General features: G+C 38.4%; 1 protein-coding gene across 2 annotated transcripts; it reads left to right on the top strand.

Annotated features, from left to right (window-relative positions):
- ash2l (ash2 like, histone lysine methyltransferase complex subunit) lies at positions 1-21,791 on the top strand. Of its 2 annotated transcripts, XM_038296676.1 has the most exons (17): positions 1-129; positions 727-793; positions 1,926-2,071; positions 2,146-2,234; positions 2,313-2,407; positions 4,135-4,230; positions 4,319-4,414; positions 7,598-7,673; positions 13,296-13,313; positions 19,022-19,121; positions 19,207-19,424; positions 19,507-19,674; positions 19,750-19,943; positions 20,714-20,806; positions 20,925-21,023; positions 21,100-21,159; positions 21,451-21,791. In XM_038296676.1, the coding sequence occupies exons 1-17, from the start codon at positions 71-73 to the stop codon at positions 21,556-21,558; spliced, it is 1,782 nt and encodes a 593-aa protein (XP_038152604.1). In that variant the 5' UTR covers positions 1-70; the 3' UTR covers positions 21,559-21,791. The 2 variants fall into 2 exon arrangements, with proteins under 2 accessions (XP_038152604.1, XP_038152606.1); XM_038296678.1 differs by lacking the exon at positions 13,296-13,313 and having other exon boundaries at positions 2-129.
- The last annotated feature ends 1,842 nt before the right edge of the window (positions 21,792-23,633 follow it).

Raw genomic sequence — 23,633 nt, 5'->3', positions numbered from 1 at the left:
GCCATTGGCTTCATCAAAGAGCGGAAGTCGAGCTCTCGCGATACTTTCTTGTTTTCATTGATTCTCAAACATGGCGTCTGAAGTGCAGGCGGGCACCGCTGCAGCTGCAGAAAAGGACTTGGCTGTAGGGTATGTTTGTTTCCTATTAAGCTTTCTATAGGTAATAACAGTGGTTTTAGTAATCCAACGCATATATTTAAGTTTCCTGAACGCAATGGCTTTGTTTTCGTCACGAGAACCGTTAGCATACCAGCTAGCTAGCGAATGATAGCTGTGTTGAGGAGCTACGAGGTAACAAAAAGTAACAATAGTGTTAATTATTGCAGTTAATTGACTTGTAAATGCCTGCTGTTTTAAAGATTAACTTTGCAACTGTTTTATTTGCTCCTCGGTCTCAAATTCTAGCTAATGTAGTTCAATAAACATGTATTGTTTGGTTATAGGTGCGCTTTTGCTTTAATTTAATCAGTAATCTGTCTGTTTAGCGTTTAGATTTGTATACCAACTGAAATAAGTTGCACAACCACTGAAGCTCTACGTTGTTGTGTGGTGAACTAATAGGAGAAAAACACTATGTCTTTTTTGACATCTTGTTCTGTGTTTTCGTTGATGACAAAGCATCTAGAGAATGTAGATCTATTTAATATTAAAGGTTTGTGCCTGTGTTGTTTTAATGTCCTATCTAGAGTCATGCTTGACTAAACTTGTCTCGCTTTTGGATTTCAGAGAGGTTGCCTTTGGGGAACAACCTCCTGGAATGGACACAGAGTCATCAAATGGCAAAGAGGGAATGGTAAAACTTTTTTAATGATCCTACTTTATCTTATATCTTGCTAAGCTTCAGTAAGATGTTAAAGTCGTAGGGAAGTCATATTTAAATGTCAAATCGTTCTGGCTTAAACATGTATATAAATGTACTCTTTATCAGACTATATTGTCCCAAAAATTAGAAAATTTTCTATAAAAAAAAAATCCTGTCTTAAAATCTGTGGTTTTTTTTTGTTATCTTATGCAGGTCAGTTAGTTGTACGTCAGCCTGAACACCTAATTTCGGCCAATCATATATCAACGGTCATCTGTCAATCAAATTTTTTTGCTCATATCATCTTGAGTCATATGTCGCAGCTAATATACGCAACGGTTAAAATAAGAAATCAGAATCATTTCCTTTCCCATTTAGTTCCGTCCCAGTGTTCAAAGGGATGGACGTCTGTGTCTTCGGCAGGCGTAGAGCTAACAAACATGTACGGCTGTAAGCCTTCTACACCAAATCAAGCTTCTGCTGCCCTGGTGTCCTCTTCCACATCTTCGTGTTACTATTCCTGTACCTAACCCTCCTCCTCTAAATAAAAAATGGATGACGGAGGAGACTCATCCACGACCTCCGACACTAAACTCTCCTCCTCTTGCATGTTTCGTCTGTCCATAGCGTTCCTTGACAGTGTCGTTTCTAAGTCACCAATTTAGTGCTACTTGGTCCCAATGGAATTTCCCATTGGGAACCTACTAGCACTAAGTTGCTAACTGGTTAGCAAGATGCTTCCAACAAACCGGCCACAACCAGACTTGCTTGAGAATCTTCCGCCACAACAATCCCGCCCCCCCCTGATAAACGACCATTCACTTTATTCACTCATGTAAAGTCGTGCCCCACTTGGGAGAATTCTGAAGAACCAGTTCGAACGGCCGTTTCCCTATGACTTTATGAATTTTAATTTTGGCATTTAGGCAATATAATGAAATTCTAAAATAAAGTGTATTTATATTTACTGTGTTTAGCTGTTCAAAGGAGGCAGCATCTGTGTTCCCAATGAGTTTTAACGGGTTACAATTATAGATGCCCGTGGTTTTCACTGTTTTACATTAAGTTGTTGTTTTCAGCTTTCTAACCCCTGTTGCTGTTTATTTTGTGGCCTTTTGCCCAGGAGGCTGTCGGTGATGGCTCCGAAGCAGCCGGCACTCTGACTGGATCCGGAGATGAGGAGAGCGGGCGGCAGCTCGGGGAGGTGGAGCTGCAGTGCGCCTTGTGTATGAAGTGGTTCACAGCGGAAACATTTGGGATTGAAACGGCGTACGTGTCTCCAGGATGTTGATTGCTGCTTTTTGGTTCCAATGCAGCCTTTAACTGCTTTTCTCCCCCCTCAGGACGTGTCTCCCCTTCATGACCAATTATGTGTTTCACTGCAATGTATGCCATCACAGCGGCAACACGTACTTCCTCAGGAAACAAGCAAGTATGTGTCCTGTTGCTGAAACCTGAGGTTCAGTGTTTTTTTTGTTGATGTTAACTGGATCAAATTTTTTTCTTTCAGACCTGAAGGAAATGTGCCTCACAGCTTTGGCAAACCTCACATGGAGGTCCAGAACACAAGATGAGCATCCTAAGACCATGTTCTCCAAAGACAAGGTGGGAGTCCGTCTTTCGGACTTTGGTGGTGACGTTTGGAGAGATGCTTAAACATTTGATTTACAATTGAAACCACAGTTGTTGTTTTGTTATTGAAGAGGTGTTTTAAAACTGAAAATAAAATGACAGATTTTGTCAACCTAACATGGGACAGCAGTAATTGGGCCATCCTTGCTTCCCCTCAAGAAATGAAATGTGGCAAAATACTTTTTTTTTTTTTTTTACATTAACTTCTATGGAGTTAATTTTGTTCCATTATTGCTGCGTTAAAGATCGCGTTTTGTAAATGGAAATTTAAAAAAAAAAAGTGCTTAACAGAAATGAAAAGTTTGATTGAGTGATTTTATTTCAAGCGATTTCTAGCATCAAAAGTGATACTTTTTACAATATGTAAAAAAAATATTTTGAGCTTTAATTTACTGTTTTTCACAAATGTTTTAAACTGCAAAAACGTTCTGAAAATGAGTTACATTTCTCAAAATATGTCTATTTACCCTTAATTTAGGTAGAAAATTAAGATGATCTGCCAATGCAGTGAGCATTTTTACCTTTGAAATAAGATAATTAGATATTATGCACTTGAATTAAAAGACTAGTTTTTATTTTAAATGTTAATTGTCTTATTTCATTGGCAAAGTGTCTCACTTAACTGCTCAATCAAAAAAAAAACGTGCTTATTTTAAGAAAAAAATTACCTACTTAGATAAAAAAAATTTTGCAGTGTATATTTTCAGATTTTTTTTTTTTAAATTTCTCTTCAGATTTATAGATTTATGGTTTACTTCATATTTCTTTTATATTTAATTTTATTTTTTACTTTTGCACTTTGGGAAAGGCTACCTATACAAAGGACTTTATTATTTTCAGCTCCATCTCCATGGCTGTGAAACTCTTCCTTCTTTTACAGCCACTATCAAACAATTATGCTCATTTTATTGGATGGAACCAAAATTTGTAAAACATTTGCACTGAAGTCTTTGTAGATCACCGGCAGGATGCCCAATCATTGCACCAACCAAAAAAAAAATGGAAATGCAGTCTAGCTCCTCTTATTCTGAATCTTTGAAGATCAGGTCCTATTCACTTAAAAGGGAACGCCGTTTTTTTTTTTTTTTTACAATGGCCCCTTTATTTGCCGTTATTACATCATGTTCTACTCACTTATATGAGTTTTGTGTCATTTGGAGCCGTTCTGAAGATATTCCGTTAGGTTATATCCAAGTAACGTCTTCCTAAAGGCACAAACTAAACTTTTCATAACTTATTGTTATGGTACGCCAGCATTCATAACATGTAGGCGAATCACTGTCCCCCAGACATCCACGGTTATTTTTATATTTTTATCTTTTAAAAACAAAGCAGAGTGTGTATGACTTTATCCGTCAGACACACTCAGTTTCCCTACGACTTTAAACAAACACAGCAGGATATGAAGCCCAGCTAACTGACAGATTTTAAAGTTTTTCTTTTTATTGTTGTTAATTTATTATTTTCCTGGGTTTGCTGTACAGAAATTTCAGGCTGCATTAAAGGGTTTAAAGCTGAAATGACATAATTGAAACACGATGATGTGTGTATCTGTCTAGCATAAACCAGTCTTTAGATAAGAGGAAACCTAAATGTTTTCCCTGCTAATGAGCCATTTCACAGAAACTCTTTTTCAGTAGCACCCCTTTAATTCTTCCCTTTTGAAGCTGTTGTTTTAATAAAGCTCCTTCCATTTGCAGGATATCATCCCATTCATTGATAAGTACTGGGAGTGCATGACGACTCGACAGCGACCAGGGAAGCTCACCTGGCCCAACAACATAGTGAAGACGATGGTAATGTGGCGTTCAGTCCTTCCCATTCCTGTACGGAAGCATTTAGAGAGTTAATTGGTTAAAATGACATCACTGCCGCGTTTTGCAGAGCAAAGAGAGGGACGTGTTCCTGGTGAAAGAACACCCTGACCCTGGCAGTAAGGACCTGGAGGAGGAGTACCCAAAGTTTGGCCTTTTGGATCAGGTGACTGAATAAAGCTGAATAAATGCAGCACAGCTTTTTTTTTTTTTTTTTAAATGCTAAATACACTCTGGAAAAAATATTTAGAAATGAGTAAAATCTTCTTAAATTAAGTGTACTTACCTTTAATTTTAGTAGTTAAATGAGATAATTTGCCAATGGGATGAGTATTTTTACTCTTAAATTAGGATAATTGGATAATATGCACTTGAAATAAGACAATGCAAATGTTCATTTCTTATTTTAAATGTAAATTGACTCGTTCCATTGGTTAAATGTCTCACTTTCCTACTCAATTCAAGAAAATATGATCTTATTTAAAGAAAAAAAAAAGACTTATGTAGATTTACATTTTTTGCAGGGCAGGCTTGGTTTTAGTGACTCCAAATAAAGGTTGCCTCGTTTCTATCGCTAAGTTTTTTTGTCAACAGAGAGCTGCCATTAGTCTCTCCCTGCTTCCTTTAAGCCCCTGTCAAACCGTGACCATTTAGCCAGCATATGCCTGAAATACGAAACATCTGGCAAAAATGCTGCCATACCTAGGATAAGTTGTGGATAAGTTTTGTTTAAGTTATGAGCACGCTCACACAAGTCGTCGTACAGCTAGTACATGGGCCATAAGTTATAGGTAAGTTATCTGATCGTCTACATACGTTAATTGTAAGTTACTCATAAGTCGTGGCATCTAGCTTGTCCAAAACTCCAAGTAACGTGCACATAACTTCTGTGTAACTTATCAAGACCTTATCTCCAGCGCATATCAACGAATCTGATGTGTTCCAGACGAGCGATGAACGTGTTTCAAACTTCCAGCTACTGTATAATGGTAAACTAGCCCCACCCGCCAGAGCCCCAAATAATTTTTGCCTGTGAGTTGGTCTAGCCTTGATCAATGCCCCAGGCCCTAGAACTGGCGGGCCAATCACAAAGCAGAGATGTCCTTTGAATTTTTGGATGCAAAGCGGGCGGGTTTTGAGGCTGTGACGACGAGGCTGCGCGACGCTGGAGAAAGCACAACAAGGAAGATGACAACAACTATTGAATAGTTCCCGTTTGACTCAGCTTTGGAATCAGTTCTGGAAGGATTAGACTTTGGGTTTTTGTTGAAACGTGAGCAGGAAGAGTCTCTGCGCTCTTTCGTCATTTAAGAAGGACGTATTCGCCATTTTACCGACAGGCTGTTTGTTTACACTCCCCCACCAGCTTTCTGTCACGTTACTGCGTCACAGTCAGTTGCGCTCATTGGTCAGAGCATTGGCCAATAGGAGCAGACATGGTTTGAAAAACAAACGGTTGTTCTCATCAATAATCTTCCGATGTCTCATTTATCGGGGCCAGACTAAATTACACATTTAATCTCACATTTAGTCTGGTTTATCAGGCTAATTTAATGGCGTATTGGCAGCGTTTTGGTATTAAGGGGGTTCACAGGAGAAAACAATCAGTTATCCCCCAGACTGCATCCCCATCATAGGGTGAGGGAGAATGTGAGTGTGATGGATCCTCCCTGCGTTCACACCAACTACCTACAAACCTAACAGACATGACGCTGAATCTGCTGCGACTGCAAACCCTTCATTCTCTCTTTTTCTTGTTTTGTTTTTTTGGCGGGCAGCAAACAGCAGCTAGGTGAATACCACGATCAAAGAAATCTTTTTATGCGGACTAGGCGCCTCTGGGTGCATTGCTGTCCCCCTCAGGACACTGGCTTTTGCATCATTTCATGGCATTACGCAGCCGTGCGTTATGCAGAAGTTAGGCTGTCGTTGGACATCAGTTCTGGACTCGTTATGAATAATCTATATATATGCCCAAAACTGAAAAAATACATAGAATGTTCAGCATATGCCAGAGTTTTAGGAGATTCTGGGACGTCTGCTGGCTAAATCAGCAAGGTGTGACTGGGCCCTGAGCGCTGTCTCACAGGCGGCTGCCTCCTCCTGAAAGCCCCACATGCCGTCAGGGGAATGAAATGATTTCATTATATGTTACAGTCTATGATTACAGCAGTTGTTATGTTTTTTTTTTTTTTTTGTTTTTTTTTTTTGCTATTTTATAAAATATGCAAAATAATTATAATTGTTGTGGGCATTATTGCTACTCTTTCTGACGCTTTTATTTTATTTTGACAATTACAAAGCAGGATATCTTTATTTTTTTTCTGCTGCACTAAAACAGGGGTCTGCGACTTTTAATATACAAAGAGGTATTTTGCTACGAGTTCGGCTAATGAAAGTCGTTTAGAGCCACAAAATATTAAATGACATTTTAATATTATTAAAAATAATAATATATTATAGGAAATCTGTTGTCATCTTAAACAACCAACAGTTTATTTGTATTTTTTACTTTTAAAACAAGGAAAAACCATAAAATGATTCACAAGCATTGATTCTCTTCAAGATAAAATCATTTAATATAAAAAAACACATAATTTCCAAGCTATTTAAAAGAAAAATCTTTTAAAAACATTTTTTGGTTCTTTTATTGTTATTGTCGTGAGAATTAAATTAAAATATTCTTTATAAAAACCACTAAAGCTTCCAAGTCTGCTATTTTTTTTTTTTAAATTAAAGTACAGTACTTAGTTCTTTATTTAATTTTTAGCCTCAATTAAAAGCCAATGTCGGGGGTCCAAAGAGCCACATGCGGCTCCAACGCCGTCACTAAAGTAATAACCTGATCATCTCACAGCTTGATTTATTCTCACCTCGTCTGCCTCTGTTTCCTGTGTTACTTTTAAAATGACATGTTTTAATAGTTATACATTATTTCATGAATTAGGCTAAAATGTGTTGCATTTAAAAAAGAAAATTAAAAACAATCCACTGGACTTTGTTTCTAAGTTTGAAGACGTTTCGCTTCCCATCCAGGAAGCTTTTTCAATTTCAAAATTACAGGAATAGCGTTGAGTTCGAGGTTTTATACAGTAGCCAAACAAAGTCTTGTTTTTATTTTGAAAACAAGCAAATTGAAACGGATGAAGGGCTCCACCCCTTTGGTATGGGGCTCAAAGACTATGACCTGGATGACTGGGAATCTTCACCAGCATGTTGCATTTAAACAACGTTTTAATGAGGGTGATGAAGGGACTTATTATAGTTTTGTTTCAACTCCAGGGTTGGAACATGCAATGCTAGAGGAAGCCTGTAAATATGATGGGACCTGCTGTGTGTTTTTCTGTAGGACCTTGGGAGCATAGGACCCTCATATGACACCCAGAAACAGACCAGTGGAACTCCAGCAGCTGGAGGGCTCAACGGTAAGACTGAAGAGAACCGAACTGAAGCAACCGTAGCTCAACGTTCATTAAACTGATTGATTTTTAATATGAATTAAGACAAGAAACAGGGATGACTGAAGGGTTTTAGTTTATTTAATTAAACGTCTTTAGTGTTTGTGTTAAGTGGGGTTAGCATAAAATTCATTTTTTCCATTATATGCATGCTGGATAACATTGGAAAGCTTAGACTCTTCTCAATTCAACCACCAAGTTCATTTTATGGACACAGCGAGCACCAATAAATACTGATAGAGCAGCACGTCAAAATGTAAACATCACAAAGCAGCCACAGCTACATACCTTTGAAGGCATCCAGAAGCCGTCTTATAAATCCAATCTTCAATTCTTTATACTCCATTCATCCATAAGGGTCTACAGATTACAAGTATATCGAGTATATTACTAATAAAAATATTCCATGATGAGAAAATCGTCCATAACGTCCGGTTGTTGGCATCAGAAAAGTTAGCTGGTCATAGCTAACTTTCAGCATCTTGCTAATATTTACTGTCTAACACCTATTTCCTCGGTTTTTAGCCCGCGATGTTTGGTACGGTTCTTTACATCGTCTTCTTACCTACAAGAAGATTTGAGCCATATATGGCCCCTGAAATCTCACTTCCCGTCACTTCCTGTCAGCCAGTGAAGCGCAACATTACGTGTCCTAATTCTGCGCTGTTATTGGTTAAGACCTAGGGTTGTCACGATACTAAACTTTTACAACTCGATACCGATACTAAGGAAAATATTCGATACTCGATACCATTTTTGATACCACAAGGATAAAAACAAAGACTCCAAAAGTCTACAGAAATATTTTCATCAGAGAGGGCAAAAGTACTCACTTTCCGTACTTGAGTAAAAGTACAGATACTTGTGTTAAAAAATACTCTGGTAAAAGTGGAAGTACTGATTAAACTTCTTTACTCAAGTAAAAGTAACAAAGTACAGGCTTGTAAATTTACTTAAAGTATAAAAGTAAAAGTAGAAACCACCTTTTTCATGCCGTTGCCTACATTTTAAATGGATGTCTGCCAATAGGACTAGATCTCCGTTGTGTTCATTTTCAATCATCTCGTCGTCCATACTACTATGCTAACGCCACCGCCACCAACCTGCAATGATTTGCCGCGAATGAATACCGCTGAATCTGTCGATTCATCTTGTAGTGGTGCGTCAAATGCAACGTAGATTCCCATCCAATTAGATTGAATTTGGTATTGATGACGTTAAAAATAATAACGGTAACTCCATTGAAATGATTCAAAACTAAAGTAACGAGCCAATTTTTTAAAATGTAAGGAGTAGAAGTAAAAAGTCGCCATAAAAATAAGTAGTAAAGTAAAGTAAAAATATCAGAAAAATCTACTTGAGTACAGTAACGAAGTATTTGTACTTCGTTACTTCCCATCTCTGATTTTCATTAATAAATAAAATACAATAAATAAACACAATAAAGGTTGTATGCTGTGCATAATATTAAGCAAGCTTGATAAAAAACTTATAAAATTCAAATTAAGTGTTCCTTCCTTGGCTATGCTTTGCACACATAACAATGACACTAGCCAAACCAGTTAAGAAAGAAAAATAATTCTCAGCAGCTGCACCTCTTACAAAAAAAAAAGTCTGAAACTGAAAAGAGCACAGAATTATTCAATCACACAGTGTTCTGAAAGTGCATTGTCCTCTATTCTGCACTTTAGATGAATGACTGCTTAGGTGCCACTGGTGACGGCACTGTATCGATACTTTTAAAAACGATTATTGTATCCGGATACAACATTTCAGTATCAATACTTTTTTGAGTTTCGATACTTTTGACAAGCCTATTAAGACCACGTGGGCTGTTAGGCTTTGTAACCAGTGAAATAGGGTTTCAAATGAGCTAGCATGTGCCGAGGGCATTTAAAGGGGAACCATGTAAACAGGCTTGCATTAGAGAGATGCAGACGCTGCGGATGGAGCCATGCGCGCGGCTCCAAGATGAGTGACACAACTGTCCTATTTTTTTTTTTAAGTTTGGACGCTGATTTTGTTTTATTACAATGCCTAAGGCTGAAAAAAAATACAGCTCAGAAAAGGCACTGGGGCTTATTTTAGCTTGAATAGCAGCAGTTTCACTATCTTTTATAGATTTTTATGTTATTATAGGTGTAAAAATTCTACATTATGTTACCGATTCTGGAAAAAGGGGAAAAATACTGGCTTCATAAATGTTTTGATGCTTAAATGTTATTTTATGGTTCAAATAGTTGAGTGGGACATTTGGAGAGATTTGGAGACGCTGGCGACACCAAAAGTTCAAAACCCCACAGCTCTGGAACTGTTATAGCTAGAGGTCTGAAATGTTCTGCATTTGTGGTTCACATGATGTAGAACACATTTAATACAATGAGACCTGCCTTTTTTCAAGCATGTCTTCATTGCTGCTGTTCAAAATGGACCTATCATTTCCCAGAATAAAAACAACAACTTTGAGTCATGTTTGAACTGATGCAGTTTGGTCTGTGTTCTACTCACCCAATTTATATATTCAGAAACTAGAGGGTGTTAGCTTTTAAATAATGTATCACACATGTAATTTAGGCTCACAGTTCCTAAGTTATTTGCTTTTCCATTTGGGCATGCAAAATAGGCGAGGATTACCCAAAATGAGGTGGATGTCAGGATCACATGCAGCGGGCCATTAACAACATGAACACAGTCATGTTCACATGTTTTTTTCTTATGCTAAAACTCTTACCTTTAGCTATAAAACAACCTAACAGGAGTTATGGGTGGAAGGTTAGAGATGTAAGGTGATAGAAACAGGAACATTTCGATAGAAAGTCAAACTTAAACCAGCTCCAGATGATCCTGTAGTCATGATTATTCCCTTTATTTCACTGCATGACCTCTACAGGCTTTAATGCAGAGCGGCCTGCTGCAGGGAGGGGTTTGGTCCCTTCTGTGGCTCTTAGGGCAGATTTCCTCCAGGCTGTTGTGATGAAAGTGGGAGATCCTCAGCTGCTGCACAGATTCCCAGAGCAGACCTATGTAGCTGTGTTTCCATCTAAACATCGCACCAATTTTGAGTCGACATTTAAAATGTGAAAAAAAAGGAACTTAGTCGTGTTTTTATGTATTGCTAATAAATAACCGCTGACTTTAGATTTAAAGGCACGTCGTTTAACTTTTGGCCACTAGGGGGTCGTCTTGCGCTGCAGCTGTAAAATTACAACTTAAGAGCTGAAAGCAAAATGCTGAACATAGCTTAAAATAATAATATTAATACTAATAAATGCAGCATAAAAACATAAAATAAGGCAATAATAAGAATTAGTTTGAGCTAAATAAATGTCACAACAACTAAGTCCTGCCAGTGTTAAAAGTCAGCCAATAAAAGTAAGTCTTGAGAGGAAATGTTAGAAAAAGTTTGGCCAGGAAGGAGCCTCCTTGATGTGCAGTGGGAGGCTATTCCATAAATATGGAGCAGCGATGGAGAAGGCTCTGGACCCTCTGACATTCCTCTGAAAGCTCAGTACCTGCAGGAGCTGCTGTTCTGCTGACCTGAGGGACTTTCTTTTTATTGGAGGCCACGCTAGACGTCAGCCTGCTCCAATTGTTAGGATGATTATTATTGATGATGTGTGAGTTTATTACACCTTGGTATTGGTGGCCTGTTGCGTGGCAGAACTGATGTTTTCCACAATAGTTTATCTAATTAGGACTCTTCCTCTGTACTGATATAAAGTTATAATCTTCATTCTGCACATGGCAAATATTTGGGAATGTAATGAGAGCGGCGTCTTTCAGCTAAGAAGGAAGTGTAATATTTTGATAATGCTGGAGCCATGGATGTCTAATCATCTGCTAACTTGTATGATTTAAAATGTGATGATGTGGCAGACTGGAGATGTATAAAATGTTTAACTGTTAAGAGAACCAGAGACATAGAGCTTCAAGGTGCAGACACAGAGCCTAGCTTTAACACAACCAACTCCTTTCCATGATCGACTCTTTTGTTTTTTCTCGCACACGATTCCTTTTCACGTTTTCTCCTTTTTAAGCCTCATAAGGTATAAATTTTTTCCTTGCCTTAGCCATGACCAGTAGTCGAGCAGGCGGAAAAATAAAACAGCAAAAGCCTTATATAAGAGCCTGTGGGCTTAAAGCAATACGTTCTTCCGGGTCACATGACCTGGCCGACGATGGTGAGTCTTCTCCCAAATTACATAGTCGGTATTTCAAGAAGTGAGCCCCGCTTGCAGCATTGATAGTGTCAAGCTTAAAGTCCACGGCGTGCCTGTAAGTGTAATTCTGTGAGGTTAGGAGTTAGTAGACACCGCAGTAGATGATGGGTCACAGAATATGATATAACACCAGAGCAGCGGCAGGTTTCTCTGCACCGATAACGAACAGTTTGATGGATGGAAGAACCCAGCAGGCCAATCCTTCTTAAAGGAATAGTACACCCAAAACATGAAAGGTCCATAAAAGTCCACAAAAAACGTGTCAATATTCCTTCATACTGCTCGTCCAATGTATTCCAAGTGTCCTGAGTGGGTAGCGTCCATAATTTACTCGAAACGAAGTCATTTAGAATGTTTTTAGAGCATAAACAGTAGTGTATAGGATTTCCTGAAAGCGCGCGCCTGCGAGTTCACGAGTCTACGGAAGCCGGCAGACCAAACCAGACGAAAGTGCGCATTCAGCTCGGCAAAGAACTCATGCTCTTCCTCAACACTGAAGTCCTCAGACATTTTTCTTTCGTTGTTTCTTTCTTTGCACAGGTAAACAGCACATTTCTTCTTCTACGCTTGAATTATCGGCAGAGCAGACGCTGAATGCGCACTTTCATCTGGTTTGGTCTGCCGGCTTCCGTAGCGTCGTGAACGCGCTTTTAGGAAATCCTATACACTACTGTTTATGCTCTAAAAACATTCTAAATGACTTCGTTTCGAGTAAATTCTGGATGCTACCCACTCAGGACACTTGGAATACATTGGACGAGCAGTATGGAGGAATATTGACACGTTTTTTGTGGACTTTTATGGACCTTTCTGCCTCGGGCACCATAGACCTCCATTATTTGAATGTCAGCAGACAGCAAGAAGCCTCCCAGATCTCCAGATGCATTTGAGATATCAAAAAAGTACTCCAGAGTGTTGTTCAGCATGGGGGTGAGTAGAAAATGAAGGCTAATCATGTTTTGGGTGTACTATTCCTTTAAAGAAAACCAGTGTTGGAGATCATGGTGCTGCTCTTAATGGTTCAAACCAGAACCCTGCCTTATATTTCCTTATGAAACAATGAGCTCTGCTTTATCAGGATGGTTTTCATCATTATTACATTTCAAAGCACACAAGGCTCCAACCTAAACTGTTTGTTTTCTTGCTTCACTTTGTATTAGTTTGAATATTGAAGGTATTAAATATGATGCAATATTAGCTCTATTTTGATAAAAAAACTAATACTTACACAAATACAAATTTTTAACACCAAAAGAACTTTGATTTTTCTAATAAAAAAAGAAAAACAAGGCGTCATATGAACAGAGTGGAGAACAGAGCGAGGCGGAGCAGCCTGATGACCACACTGTCTGTGTGCATTGTTTTCCAGGTGGATCTTCTTTCTCAGGTGAATATCTTACGCTTTGACACCTGGAGCTCCTCTATGTGTGTGTTTTTTATTTTTTTAATCTGCTGGATAGAAGTTGGCCCTGAGGTTAAAGTCACGCAGCAGTTTGTCCCTCTTCACCCCCCGTTAGCTCAAACCAAAGCTGATCCTCTAGAAGCATCTTGTGGGCAACTTCATCCATGTGCTGATGTGATCCCCTCATGTCTGCTTTTTGCATTGGTTCAGTGCAACAACCCTGGAACCATCAAACCTTCAGTGGCTTGCAAAAGTATTCACACCCCATTTTAATTTTTCTTTTCTTATTTTTGATGTCTCTGCCCCAAACGTAGGAGTTTTGGGGGGATTTTATGTGACAGACCGACACAAACTAAAGAATAATGCTACGAAAAAATGAAACCTGTTTTTTTTTTTTTTTTTTTTTTTTTTTTTCTCCAAGCACAGAACAGGATTTATGAATGAACATTAAACATTTTTTTTTATCTAGAAATGAAACTTTAAGCTGTTTTTTAAACAAAACATTTTTTGAGAATGTTTTTTTTATTTTTTTTATGGGCTTTTTTTCCCCCATTAATTAATTTTTCCAAAATTGTTTTTTTATTTTTCTTTATTCTGGTTTATAATTCATGTTTTTTGCTTTTCAACACTGATAGATGAAATGCTCCAGTTGAGATTATCAGGGTGGGTTTATAAAAACGTTAAAGGTTTCTTTCCTTTCATGGTTGCGTTGTGTCGGCCTGTCAGATTCAATCCCAGCAAACGAAGCAGAAATAATCTGGTAATGAGATAAAATGAGGAAAGATTTCAGAGGTGTGAATGGTTTTGCAAATCACTGCAGCTTCCACACGTCTGGCTTTGCTGCTGAAAGGCTCTGCCGTCCCTCAGTGTGTTTGAAATGACGCCTTGCTTTCAGGGGGAAAGCAGAGCGCCATTTTTTTACCTGCTGTTGGCCTTCACCCAATGCTACTTAGCCTCATCTTCCTCACTTTAACCTAAAGGTTAAAAAAAATCAAACGTCTAATAAGTTCACTTTTTCCTCACATAGGTGGGTTTCTCCAGGTAGGAGACCCTTGTTTACTAACCAAGTGTTCAGTTTTAATTATTAGATCCTAATTCAGTTTTATTTTTTTCTTTTCACTCAGCTGATTTATTTCTTTTTCAAGTCTTCTGTAACTAAACCACTTTAAATCATCTAATGACCAAATGAGAACTCTTGAGTTCTACTGCAGGAGCCTGGTGCCCCCATTTTTACAAAACCTACCAGAAGTCGATAATTTGGTGAATTTTTAGAATAGTTTTCATTGGATTATTTTATTATAAAATGTAATGCCATTAAAATCTTTGATTAACACTCTAATTTCAAGGCTTTTTGCATACATTACCCCAAATGTTGTAGGTAGAGATGTTTAAACACTCCTTGTTTGCTTGAGCATCTGTTTTTGCCAATAAATTTTAGACCTAAAGTTTTAGTTTAAGAACAGGGTTTCAGCGGGTCATTAAAAATAAGTAAAAGTCATTACATTATTATTTATTAAATTAAGGGGCATTTAAAAGGCTTTATTGCAAAAATGTTTATAAAAACTATTTGTTAGATATATTATATTGTGATATATTTGCGCAGAACTGCTTCCAGTTGATTGTAAAGCTGTATGTTCGGAAAAGAAGCTCGAGGCGGAGAAAAAGCTAGAGAATGAGAAAATGCTAATTTTAACAAAAGTGTCTGAAAAACGAGGAATTCGGGACATGGCTCCAGCCTGTCGACGGTAAAGATAATGAAGGATTTTGCTATGATATTTATATTTATATTTTATATAAATATATATATATATGAGTTTTATGAATTACGCACTTTTTTTTTTAGATTCTCTTAATTTCTGGGGGCAGGTGTTCCTCTGCGCTGAGGCTTGATGAAGCATTTCTATTGGTCTGCTGGATGTTAGCAACAACATTTTTATTGGTCAATGTACACATCAAGTAAGACGGAGTATTAGGGCCAGGCTACAGATGTTTTTTATTTATTTTGTTTGAGAATAAAGTTGTAATATTATGAGAATAAATTCATAAAAGTACAAGAATAAAGTCGCAATGAGAATAAAGTGATAAAATTACGAGAATAAAGTCGTAATATTGCGAGAACAAAGTCGTAACATTATGAGAATACAGTTGTAAAATTATGAGAATAAAGCAACAACTTTACGAAAATAAAATCATAGCATTGCAAGAATATAGTCGTAACAATATGAGAATGAAGCGGCAACATTACAAGAATAAAGTCGTAGCATTGCAAGAATAAAGTCGTAACATTACGAAAATAAAGTGGTAAAATTATGACAAAATCGTAACATTACGAGAATGAAGCGGCAACATTACGAGAATAAAGTCGTAACATTACAAGAATAAAGCAGCAACAATACGAGAAGTATTAGAAAAAAGTCATAATAGGAGAATAAAGTTGTACTTTTACAAGAAGCACTTCCCTAAAATGAGGAATGTCATATGAAGTTATACTATGGCATCGGTTTGACAAATAAGGAAATTAAGCACACCAGCATCGAATTGGACTTTATTCTCGTAATGTTGCGACTTTATTCTCGTAATGTTGCAACTTTATTGTCGTAATGTTACGACTTTATTCTCGTAATGTTACGACTTTATTCTCGTAATGTTGTGACTTTATTGTCGTAATGTTGTGACTTTATTGTCGTAATGTTACGACTTTATTCTCGTAATGTTGTGACTTTATTGTCGTAATGTTACAACTTTATTCTCATAATGTTACGAATTTATTCTCGTAATGTTGTGACTTTATTCTCGTAATGTTGCAACTTTATTCTCATTATGTTGCGACTTTATTGTCGTAATGTTACGACTTTATTCTCGTAATGTTACGACTTTATTCTCGTAATGTTACGACTTTATTCTCGTAATGTTACGACTTTATTCTCATAATGTTGCAACTTTATTGTCGTAATGTAGCAACTTTATTGTCGTAATGTTACGACTTTATTGTCGTAATGTTACGACTTTATTCTCATAATGTTGCGACTTTATTGTCGTAATGTTGCGACTTAATTGTCGTAATGTTGCGACTTAATTGTCGTAATGTTGCGACTTTATTCTCATAATGTTGCGACTTTATTCTCGTTATGTTGCGACTTTATTGTCGTGATGTTACGACTTTATTCTCGTAATGTTGCGACTTTATTGTCGTAATGTTGCGACTTAATTGTCGTAATGTTGCGACTTTATTCTCGTAATGTTGCGACCTTATTGTCGTAATGTTACGACTTTATTCTCGTAATGTTGCGACTTTATTGTCGTAATGTTGCGACTTAATTGTCATAATGTTGCGACTTAATTGTCGTAATGTTGTGACTTTATTCTCGTAATGTTGCAATTTTATTCTCATAATGTTGCGAGAGAGAAAAAACAATCTCTAGACTGGCCCTAATACTCCGACGTAATGAAGATGGACTGTTTGTTTGTTGGGCTTTAGGTGAAGAAAAGGAAATCTGTGAAAAACTATTTGAAACGACTAATTGATTAATTTGAAAAACAGAAATTTAAAAAGTATACAAAACTGCAAAAACGATTAACAAAAAATAACTAGCCAAAATTGAACATTTGAAAAAATAAATAAATATGAAAAACATATTTGAAGACAAATTTAATATTTAAAAAAATGTACAAAAGCTGTTTGTTTGCTTGCAACATTAATGAAACAAATTTTTCTTTAAATTGAGTTATTTTAATATAACTTTAATAAATTTCCACCCAATAAGCTGCAGGTGGATCAGCGCAGTGTTTCGTTGGCTCAGTCTGTCAGTTTTCATGTTCAGGGGAGATTCGTATGTCGCCTCCTAATTAGGAGAAAAGTACTAAAATAAAAATGGGTACGGACTTAATTAGCAAAGTGATAAACAGAAAAATGAAATGGATGCAACAAAAAAAATAGTTTCAATAGATTTGTTTGATTTCAAGACCAATTTCTGTTACGTACTTCTGTTTCTGGCATCGATTGTTAAAATGGTAGCGTCTCGTTCCTGCAGTACGAACTCCTGACCCCTCTATGCCACCATCAGAGGCTGATAGTGTTTGGAAAATGCCATGGGAGCTGATTCCTCCCTCTTTCTCTCCGCTTTCCCCATGTTGGTCTGAAAAGCTGCTTTCTCTGTGTGTTTGTGTACGAGTTCAGAGTCAGTCTGACTGATTCTCTTTTCTGCTTATTAAAAACTGAGTTTCAGACAGTAGTGCTTTTAGACGGTGTGTTTTAAAACTTCTCAGAAGAGGTCAGACGGCTGCTTGTTGAAAGCTCACTGTTATTCCAGCAACACACAAAGACGGTTGCCCGGGCGACCGAGGTGTGTCTGCAGCCGTTTCAGCGACTGTAGGTGGCTGCAAACTGGAGCTGGGCTTCCTTGGATTTAAGCCAAGGATGATTTAAGGTTGACAGATAGAGAGATGACAAACCACCTAATTGGTTCGTCTGGTGATGTTTTGTTTTCTGCCAGCTATGGGGTGAATATTGTTCCATTATTGTTTAAACCGATTGATATGTTTTGTAAGAAATTTAAATATAAAGAAAATACAATAATTTTTAAAAAGCATTAAAAGTAACTTTAATGTTTTCTTAGATTTTATTTTGTTAAAGTTTTTTTTTTTTTTTTTTTTTTTTTTACATATTTTATATATTTTTAAAAGTTATTTTTCAGATAAAATTTTACAGTTTTCATTCTTTCTAAACTGGCTTGACAAACAATTATTTTCACTTCAAGCCCAGTTAAAAGGTTTTTTGCCAACATCCAGCAGACCAATAGAAATGTGTCTTCCCTCCAGAGGAAAGTAAATATGATCTATATAAAATCTGATCAGATTGCAATTTACAAAACTCAATTTGAAAAAGAATTTTTTTTAAAACAGCAAAGTTACTTTTAAAGACTTTTTCCTTAATTTTATTCAAGTATCATTTACATAAAATGTCCTTTGGTTGTATCAATAATGGAATAAAATTGACCCCATACATGGACAGATCATTTATATATAATCTAAACAGATTGCAATTTATAAAACTCAATTTTAAAAAGAGAAAAAAAAAAAAAAAAAAAACTGCAGTTTCTTTTGAAGACTTTTTTCTCCTTAGTTTTATTCAAATTTCATTTTTAAAAATCTCCTTTGGTCGCATCAATAATGAAACAAAATTTACCCCATACTCAGGACGGATCATTTATATATAATCTGAACAGATTGCAATTTATAAAACTCAATTTTAAAAAGGGAAATAAATAAAAAAAAACCTGCAGTTGCTTTTGAAGACTTTTGATGTTTGTTAATAAATGTTTTTGCTCTTTGGTTTTAATTCAAATATCAAATTTTCTGCTTTAAAGCTTTTATTTAAGGCGTTTTGGGTTCATTATTAAAACCAAACTCAGGATCATGATCAGTCTTTGAGGTTTCAGGTTTAATTTCAGCGTTTAGAGCATAATCCTAATCTGTTCATTAAAGGTAAATAAAAAGTGCTTTAATGGGTTATTAAACTTAGCCTCCCCTCCATGTGAAGGGGGGGGGGGGGGGTTAACCAGCTTCTGTGTGTGTCTGCACCGTGGTAACCGTCCCGCTCTGCCTATTCTGCCCCTGCTGCTGTCTGCTCATGTTTTCTCTTCCATCTTGTTTCGGTTTCGGTCTCTGACTCGTCCGTCTCGTTGCTCCTAAAGGTGCTCTGGCCCCGGGCCCCGGGAAAGGGAGGGGGGCCAAACGCAAGCAGCAGCAGCAGCAGGAGGGGACGGCTGCTGGAGCTTCTAAGAGAACCAGGAGGTACGGCCGGCGGCTGGGATGAAGATTCTGACCTGATTAAAGAACCGTTGTTTCAGGGAACTAAACTTCTGTTCCTTTATCGCAGCGACCCGTTGTTCTCAGCCCAGCGGCTGCCTCCCCACGGCTACCCTCTGGAACACCCGTTCAACAAAGACGGCTACCGCTACATCCTGGCAGAACCGGACCCCCACGCTCCGGACCCAGAGAAGCTGGAGCTGGACTGCTGGGCCGGCAAACCCATCCCTGGTGATCTGTACAGGGCCTGCCTGTATGAGAGGGTGCTGCTGGCGCTGCACGACAGAGGTGCTCTGAGGTCACGGTTGTTTGTTTAAAAGCTCGGCTCTGCTGCGAATCCGAACCTGACGGGTCTCTGGATGTGTTGCAGCTCCTCAGCTGAAGATCTCAGACGACCGGCTGACGGTGACGGGGGAGAAAGGTTACTCCATGGTCCGAGCTTCGCACGGCGTGCGGAAAGGAGCGTGGTACTTTGAGGTCACGGTGGATGATATGCCTCCAGAGACGGCAGCCAGACTGGGCTGGTCTCAGCCTCTGGGTGACTGACCCCACCCACCCACCAAACACAACTAAAACACACCTGAATTGATTTTAACGCTTAGATCTCCTCTAGGTAACCTGCAGGCTCCTCTTGGTTATGATAAGTTCAGCTACTCCTGGCGGAGTAAGAAGGGGACTCGCTTCCACCAGTCCATAGGGAAGCATTACTCCTCTGGCTACGGTCAGGGCGACACGCTGGGCTTCTTCATCGAGCTGCCTGATGGAACGGAGACGGCCAAGGCTCTGCCCGACACCTACAAGGACAAGGTAAACGCCGAGACATGAGACCCACCTCCGCCTGACAGGCCTCCCCTCAGAGCTGAGCTCTGTTAACCTCTCAAAACCCACCGGGTCGCCGTGAAGCGTTTACAAATAATACCTCAGAATGCATGAAAATTATTCAATTAACATCGTTGGAAAGCTTAGATTCTCCATAATTCAACAACCAAGTTAATTTTATGGACACAGCGAGCACCAAAGCACTATTATAGCAGCATCTTGAAAAGTAGCATGACAAAGCAGCCACTACAAGAATAAAAAAAACAACAACTTTAAATCACGTTTCAACTCATGCAGGTTGGGTCCGGATTAGCCAGCAGGTGGGTCCGGATCCGGACCGCAGTCCGCTAATCCTTCACCTCTGGTCTAGTGGATGAAAAAGTAATGGAGTCGAAATTTCCCACAATGCACCTTGAAAAGTAGTGATCATCCATGGTCACTAGACAAGTAGATATATCCCATAATACTTTGCCAGGAGAGCTCTACTGGCAAAGTATTCTGGGATTTGTCACAGCGGTCCGCTGTCGACTACAGCTGTAGCTACCAGGGCGAGCGAAGAGCAGTGATCATCTGTCCGAATGATCAGTTAACTGAGTTTACTATATAATCGCTGCTCTATGTGGTGATTTAGTGGTTAATACGGATGTTTGGATGCAGCCATAGAAATGACGGGGCGTCTGGCCCCCAACGTGGCCCCCAGGGGCTGCTGTGATACCGGGTTTCTTCACCGGCTGTTGTTTCCTGTAATCTGTTCCTAGGCGCTTATTAAGTTCAAGAGCTACCTGTACTTTGAGGAGAAGGACTATGTGGACAAAGCAGAGAAGAGCCTGAAGCCGATGAGCCCCAGCAGGGTGAGGACTCCCTCTCCCCCTCCCTCTCTCCCTCCTCCTCCTCCTTCTCCCCCTCCTCCTTTAGGTGACAAACCATAGAGAAGTCGCCATTCTTGAACCCAGACTCTTTTCATTTCAGATGCTGTTTTATAAAAACGGCGTTAACCAAGGTGTTGCCTTCGAGAACCTCTTTGAAGGCCTCTACTTTCCTGCCATCTCCCTGTACAAGAGCTGCACGGTCAGTAAAACCTCCTGACTCGCCTTTCAGCCTCTAAACCTTCAGATTAGTACATTTCAGTCTCTGTTCTTCACAGGTTTCTGTCAACTTTGGGCCTCATTTCAAATACCCACCCAAAGACGTCACCTACCAACCGGTGAGGGTTTATTGCACCATCCGCTCCCGTCTGAGCCGACTGACTCACAAAATCTAGATATATGTCATTTTATTCTTGCAATAAGTGTATTTTTTCTTGAATTGAGGAGGTAAGGGAGACAATTTGCCAATGGAACAAGACAATTGTTCCATCGTTTTTCCATTGGCAAATTATCTTAGTTTCCTTCTCAAATTAATGGTAAATACACTTAATTCAAGACATTTTTGCTCATTTCTAGCTCGTTTTTGCAGTACTGACTGCTTTACTGACTGTTTCCTTTCATTCCTGCAGATGAGTGACATGGGATGGGGGGCGGTGATCGAGCACACGCTGGCGGACACGCTGTACCACGTGGAGACGGAGGTGGACGGCCGCCGCAGCCCCCCATGGGAGGGCTAGACGTGGAATCCAACACTTTGACCTTCGGATTACAGCAGTTAAAGCTAAAGTTAAGACTTGGCAGCAAAATTAAATAAGCGGATCTTCTGTGCATCCCAGGAAAAATAACCCATCATCCGATCCTTTAAAAACTCCTGGAAGGAGAGTTTAGTGTTTTCTGTGTTGTTTTTATTATTTACTTTTTTTTATATTTTGGATAAAAAAAAATAAATGTGTGTTAAATGGAAGAAGAATGGCTGAGTTCTCATCATTCTCATAAAGAGTGTTTTAATTTTTTAATTTTAAAGGAAAAGTTCGGTCAGCCAGGAATAATCAATGGATCATTATTTATAACTAAAACTAATACCTTCGTGTTGATTTAATGAATTTAGCATTGATCAGTAAAAAATATATATATATATTTTCGTTGTGATTAGAGTCTGGGAGCGGCCATTTTTGCCCAAATATCACTGGAAAGACGATCTAGAAAAAAGTAAAATATTTCTTAAATTAAGCGTATTTACCCTTAATTTGAGTAGGTAAATGAGGTAGTTTGCCAATGGAAAGAGTATTTTTACTTTTAAAATAAGATAATTAGATAATATTCACTTTAAATAAGACAATGCAACTGTGCTTTCTTATTTTAAGTGTAAATTGTCTTGTTCCATTGGCAAAATGTCACTTTTACGTCCTCAATCCAAGAATAAATGCACTTATTTTAAGAATAAATGACTTATCTAGATTTCAATTTTTTTCCAGTTAACCCCTCCCTCCTGCCATCTTCCAGCAGTGACATCACGGTGCAGTAAGCCTAGCGCCATTCTCCCTGCTTTACAAGCAAAATCAATGGGAACTACTAGACACTAGGGCTGGGTAAAAAAAAAGTGATTTAATCGATTTTGAATCAATTTGTTTACATTTTTGCAAAATCGATGGATATGAGATCGATTAGCTTTATAGTGACGCACGTGACATTCACATTCAAATGAGCAGGAAAGATGCACTCAAGATTGTTTCAAGCCAAGAAAGCTGCAAATATAGCCAATAGGTTGATTAAAGGAGAAGTTCGGTTTTTTACACTTTAAGCCCATTTTCTGTAGTGTCCAGGATGAAATCGAATGATCGACACCAAAAGTTTGACAATTGCTCCTGTCTCTGCTTTTTGGCTCATTTAGAATCACCCCCTGGCTGCTTTAGAATAGCTTGCATAGAGCATGTCCGATTATGTCCTTAAAACAACCTTAAACGTTCTTTTTTTAAAATATGCTACTCACCGTGTCGTCAGCGCTGTTCAATGACGTTCCAAAAAAAGTTTCGTGAAGAAAAAACGTTCCTGTAGTGTTTTATTTAGCATTTTGTAAATCCCATTGAGTTCTGTAGGAATAGTCAATATTCCGCTGCCACCGGAAACGGAAATGGGGCCTGTTTACACAGTTGTAGTCTTTTCGCTTCACTCTGTGTACGCCGACGTCGAGGTGCTAACGTCTCTGTTAAACACTTTAAAAAACTCTGAAAATGGAATACGAAAGGTGGATTCTTGATTCTCGACGTCGGAGTACACACAGTGTAAAAAACCGAACTTCCCCTTTAAAGACATTAACAAATGGGCGCTGACCAGCAAACACCCTGTAGTTTTTACAGACAACGCTGCAAATACGTTTGCACATTTGAGACAGTTTTGTTCACATCTCATGTTTAAACTGTCTGATTTACAAGTTTGCACTTTGTGTTTAATGTGACAGGAAAAAAAAAAACAAAATACACTAGTATTTTGAAACACAGTTGAACCACTTTTATTATTGCAAACACAGATCGAATCGAAATTAATTGATTTAGAACTTTATGAATCAAAATCGTATCGATTCAGGAATTTGGTGAAAATACCCATCCCTACTAGACACATCTGCAATCAACAACAATTATTGAAGATTTCCAGAGGACTTCACCATTGAAATTCACCAGAGCTATAGTTAAATGTGCATGGCAGCTGGATGCTGGAATCCATCGGGTAAAAGTGGGGAAAAAAAACTGTTATTTCACCTTTCTGATTCCTGATCCTCCACGGACGGGTTCGTTGTTGGGTTGCCAACTTGAAG

The sequence above is a fragment of the Cyprinodon tularosa genome, unplaced genomic scaffold, assembly GCF_016077235.1.
Source record: "Cyprinodon tularosa strain WSP-4 unplaced genomic scaffold, ASM1607723v1 ctg374, whole genome shotgun sequence".
Classification (NCBI taxonomy): domain Eukaryota; kingdom Metazoa; phylum Chordata; class Actinopteri; order Cyprinodontiformes; family Cyprinodontidae; genus Cyprinodon; species Cyprinodon tularosa.
The sequence above is the reverse complement of the archived record's forward strand: the minus strand, read 5'-3'. Positions and strand labels throughout refer to the sequence as shown.